Source organism: Centruroides sculpturatus, unplaced genomic scaffold, assembly GCF_000671375.1.
Source record: "Centruroides sculpturatus isolate CEXI.00-Female unplaced genomic scaffold, Cexi_2.0 scaffold1038, whole genome shotgun sequence".
Classification (NCBI taxonomy): domain Eukaryota; kingdom Metazoa; phylum Arthropoda; class Arachnida; order Scorpiones; family Buthidae; genus Centruroides; species Centruroides sculpturatus.
Window position 1 is genome coordinate 25405 of NW_019385501.1, and position 5416 is coordinate 30820.

Here is a 5416-nt window from a genome sequence, read left to right on the forward strand (position 1 = left end):
ATAGTTGGATAATAAACCGTTTTATTGTAATTTGTCTTTTTAAATTATTTTGAGTTGATATTAAAATTTGGAAAAGGGGGGATCCCTAGATCGGTAAAATACGCGAATTTCTTCCTACAACTTCGGTTGTTGTTCGGGGTACAGTTAAGGTTTTAACGAAGTTCGAGCGAATACATAATTAGCAAAAAAAAGTTGAAATAAAGTGATTAAACAAAAATTATTACAAATATCATAAATAACAAATGCATATACAGAGATATTTTTTGAAAGGGGAAAATGGTCTTCACAATTTGAAATGGATCCAACACACAGTGCTCGAACGCTCGTGTAAACGCGCGCCATCTATCGTAGGATAAATGTACTTCGCGGGAGGTTATTAAAAAACTTTCCAAAGTTTCATGGCAATCGTACTATGCCACAAACCTTCGCAGGAGTATATTAAACAACTTCCCAAAGTTTCACGGCAATCAGATAAACGGTGTGGTAATGCATGAAGGACACACACACACAGACACACATACATTCATTTTTATATATATAGATTAAGGAATAATTATATTCTAAAAGAAATTATGTAAACTTTTTATACAATCTATCAATATAAAAAAAATTTGAATGTTTGAATTCCTTTTCAAGAACTTGTTATGCATTATTAATAAAATAATTATTTAATTTTTCATATTTTCCTTTTGATTTGTTATATTTATATTTTTTTATTTATCAGGTATGTAATTCAGTCAATTAAAAATCAGTTTTGGCCATCAGATGTAGTACGTGCAAAATTAGAACAGAAGGAAAATAAGAAATATTCGGAACAGTCGACATTGTCCGTGTCCTGGTCAAGAGGATCGAGCGGTTCGTCTATTGTCATAAGGAATGGAAATCCTCCCGAAAATGCTAACGAGTGTCAAGAAGGGAACATACCAACTGTTTCTGCTATCTGTGATTCTTCTCATTCCATTAATTCACCAAATCAAATCATTGCTTGACATCATTTAAATATTTAGCAATCTGTCTAATAATAAGTCATAAATGGATGGTGCTAAAACAATTGTCAAATAACCAGTTGACATAAGCTGCCTTATTTTTCTATTATCAGTATTTGAAAAAAACTGAGATTTTTAAATATTAAACATTATATTAATGTTGTTTAACTATATTTGTAAATGTAAACAATAGTTTAGTTGAAAAAAAAGACTATTTATATTTATTGTATATAAATATTATTGATTTTATTTGGTCTTTAATGAAATCTTTGATATTTTATCACGAAATCAATTAGAACGAAATTGATATGTGGTTACTTTTTTGTGATAATTTAAGAAAAGACAAGTCAGTCTCAAATCGATTGCAAACAGACAATTTTTAGCCATTGTAAACTAGATTTTTGCATTCACTAAGTGATTATCATGAATCAACTTTGTATTTTGTAATTTTATTGCCTTACATATCCAACAAACAATAATATAAGAAATTAAGAAACTCGGTTTCTCATTCTATGAGCAAATTTCAACAGATATTTATCGAAGGCAAAGGCCTCCGACATATATCATAGACCAATGCAATATCAACATCCACATAATTTTTGTATCGAAAATGTTTGTTTAAAAATTTGCCAGGATAAATTTTATATCAAATGAAAATTTTGATGTTAATGTGTAATCCTAGTCATAGCTTTAGTTTATTGATAAGATTTAGGTAATTTTATATTGTTAGCAATGTAAAAATATTTATTATGATTTCACGACTACAGAATTAATGGAAATTATGTTTTATAAAAAGTTTTTGTACTTACATGACAATACAGGTACCTTGAATATTAATATATATATTATAAATGTTATGTTTTGTCCTACGTGCATTAATCATGTTTTTATAAATGTTAACTTGCTTAAAGTTTATAAAGTTCATTTATATCATGTATATATCTGTAGTGTATATTTATATACACGTTATAAAATATTATATATATATATAAAATAAATTTAAGTTGATTTATAAAGATTTATCATTAATTTATATTTTGAATGATTTAATATGTGTTTCATTATTTGTTTGAAGTGTCTGGGTTGGAGAAAGGTGCTAATTATTTAATATAAAAAAATATGGAAGATGCATTAATTAATTACAGTTTCTTTCTCCTATTTTTATATGACAAAATGTCATGAAAATTTTTAAAACTATCAATCATTATTGGAGGATTTATTTCCATTTTAAATAATCTTCAAAATGTATAAACTGTATATAATATTCTGTAGCCATTTCTTAATGTACTACCTCAATTTCTACACTTTTTACTCCTCAAACTTTAAAGTAATTCTGTTTATAAATGATGTAATTAGATGGAACTATGTGATGAAAATTTAATTTATGTAAGAAGTTATAAGTACTAACTTTATATATATATAAAAAATAATGGAGTATATCTTTCAAATGATTGATAAACATGTGTTTATATATGTAAATATACCTGTATATTGTAGAAAGAAAGTGTGTAATACTCTAATTAATGCACTCTGCAAATAGCTTTGCAATAGATTTCATTGAAAATGAACTTTTTTTTAAATAGTGATAAAGAAAAAAATATGTAGTACAAGTTAGTACTTTTTCATTTTTTGATAAACCTTACAAATGAAAATATCATTAAAAAGAAAAAAGGCAAGTGTGTCTTTGATAATGTGATATGTTTATAAATTTGTTAAAAAATGAAAAAAAAAAGACTTTTTTGAATATGATAAATTGAAAAATTTATGCAAAATTTATTTAATGATGTTTTTTAAAGAAAATTTTGTACATTTATTCCTTTTATACATGAAATATAAGTAAATATTACAATACAATCACTTTATAAACGCACATTGTAGTGGAAACTGCAATTATGTTTTGTATATCAGAATATATAATAATTATTGTGGTTAACAACTATGCAATTTCCAATTAGTGCCAGCTTCTTTTTTTTTTGTTTTTTATGTTTAATTTTAATAAAAAAAAATAATAATAATAATTTGAAATTTTGTGCAGAAAAATATTTTGTGTATGTTGATCTCAATTATAAATACATTTACAGATTTTTCCCAATAAAATGAAAGATTTATAAAATCAGGAATTAAGAATTTTATGATTTCCACAATTTAGGAGAGAATTTTAAATAATATAAACTAAAATATATCTCTGAATCGCATCATCTGATTCGTTAAAGCTTATGCTACATTGCAGATCGACCAATGAATCGATCGGATAATTAATCTTTTATATAACCGTATTTTTATGTTAAAAACAATTGAATTGTTTAATTATATCGAACAATCCGATTTTAAAATGTTTATTTATGAATAATTGGGCAAATTAACATTGGAAAATGAAATCATTGATGGCAAAATTATGTCGATAATACGTTTAGCAATCGCCGGTCCTCCATTTTATTAATAGTCAATACTTTCTACCTGTAAAAAAAAACACAGTTAAATTGTAGAAAATGGTCAATAATTTAATTTAAAATACAAGGATCGATAATTTTTTTTTTTTTTATTTTGTGAATTTAACATTCAAATCGCCACTTTTATTCCGATTATTAATAATAAAACCGAAATATTTTTGCATCGATACTTTTCGTAGAAACGGATGAATGGTTGGTTAATGATGCTATACAATTCTTTCGTGTATTACGTATATTATTAGTTTTGATTGGAAATTACGGTATAAATATAGAAAATGAATTAAACTCGGAATAAACAGGAACATTTTGATGCTCGATTATGTTTTACATCACGTCTAAGATAAGGGTAAAATGCGTCATTCGCAGTCGGTAGTTTAAAGCATGGCGTTGTAACTTAGCGATTCTGTACCGAATAACTCGGTAATCGATCGAAAAACCAGACATGACGTGGGTCTAGGTGGCGCCAGTGCGCCATTAGGTCATTCGTCAGTAACATTCGGAGATCACAGAAGACAAGCAAGCTCCCATCATGACGTCCACAAGGTGGTTACCTTTGGAATCCAATCCCGATGTAAGTAGTACATAAGAAAAGGTGCAACCGTAATTGTTTTTTTATAATTTCTCCATTTTTTCTTTAATTTTTCATAAATTTATTTTGGTAGGTTATGAATAAGGTGAGTTCCGGATTCATCCGAAAAGGAATCTTCTACTTTCAATTAATCCGTTCACGCTGCAACGTCATTCGAATGGAGACACTTGGAATAAAATATTTTAAATGAAGACAATTTAAATAGACGAATCCATTTTAAGACATTTTAAAATTGAAAAAAAAAGTTTTATTTATTTTTTTATTTAGTGTTTAAAGCATTGATCGAATACTAACCCGCATAGCAACAAAGTTATGCGCGAAACAAACAATTGTAAACTAATTTTTTTTTTAGTTTTTTTTTAATAAAGAAATATTTAATAATGCCTTTATTTATCTTTGTTTCCAGTTCCTCCATGATGGGGGTGTTCCTTCCGAATGGGGCATCGTAGACGTTATCGATCTAGACGCTCTCCAGTCTGTTCCTCAACCTGTTGTCGCCGTTTTGCTGTTATTCCCTGGAGGAGACCAGGTAACATACATTCCGTTTCCGGTAACATTTTACGTAAACAATTAGAAAATACGTAATATAACGCGTTTAAATGGTCACCATTTTAAAGATTCGCCTCTTTGTTTACTTAAAATGTACACAGAGCAATCGTGACGTCATCTGGGTGTGACGTCTTAAGGATTTTTAACGGGAAATTTTCCGGATTTTAAAATGACTAATAGCCTAATTTCTATTAAAATTGGGTTGTACATTAGACACGTTCTGTTTTTGGGCACCAAATTTAATTTCTGGTCTACGAAAAACAATTGTTTTTTCATTGTCAATTATCTCGATAAGCAGAAAATCAATCTTCGTTACTTTAAAACATGTTATAAAAATGTCATATATAATAAAACCTGTATTAACGGACACTCCCGAATAGCGGACACCTGTACTTAACGGACATTTTTACAATCTCTACATCCTTCAAATAATATTTGCCTCTAAATAACGTGCAAGTGTTTCGGTCCTCCATAGTGTCCGCCATTCGGAGGTTATACTGTATTATATATAAGTTTATTAACATTCCTAGTAATTAATCTGTGCTTTCGGGACTTCTGATATTATTATTATTATGTTGGGTTTAGTAGGTAATACTCGGTTTAAACCGGTGGCTGTGTACTATGCCGGACCAGAGTCAAGGCATAGCAACCAAAACAAAACTAAAATTAAATGTGTGTGTCAGTGTCTGTATTAAGGAATTTCCTAACAATATGGCATGTATTCAATATAGCGGCCTTCTGTAGTGTGATGTATGTATTTCTACTCAATTGTAATGTTCCCAGGCTTTTGTGTAGCATGTGTGGTATCACACCTGTACAGGAGAGAACAACAGGTACAATAA

General features: G+C 28.4%; 2 protein-coding genes across 2 annotated transcripts in view; both read left to right on the forward strand.

The window, feature by feature from the left end:
- Nucleotides 1-1882, forward strand: part of LOC111639598 (probable phospholipid-transporting ATPase VD) — a gene marked incomplete at its 5' end in the record, with an annotated part of 20558 nt that extends 18676 nt beyond the window's left edge. Inside the window, one exon of the mRNA XM_023385488.1 lies at nt 725-1882. Coding sequence (XP_023241256.1) covers nt 725-989 — 265 coding nt within the window. The remainder of the gene's footprint in view (nt 1-724) is intronic.
- Nucleotides 1883-3643: 1761 nt separating this feature from the next.
- The window catches only part of LOC111639612 (ubiquitin carboxyl-terminal hydrolase isozyme L3-like), a 17892-nt gene continuing 16119 nt past the window's right edge, over nt 3644-5416 (forward strand). The window contains exons 1-3 of the mRNA XM_023385503.1: nt 3644-4007; nt 4099-4110; nt 4432-4554. Of these exons, the coding sequence (XP_023241271.1) occupies nt 3966-4007; nt 4099-4110; nt 4432-4554 (177 nt within the window). The 5' untranslated portion in view covers nt 3644-3965. The remainder of the gene's footprint in view (nt 4008-4098; nt 4111-4431; nt 4555-5416) is intronic.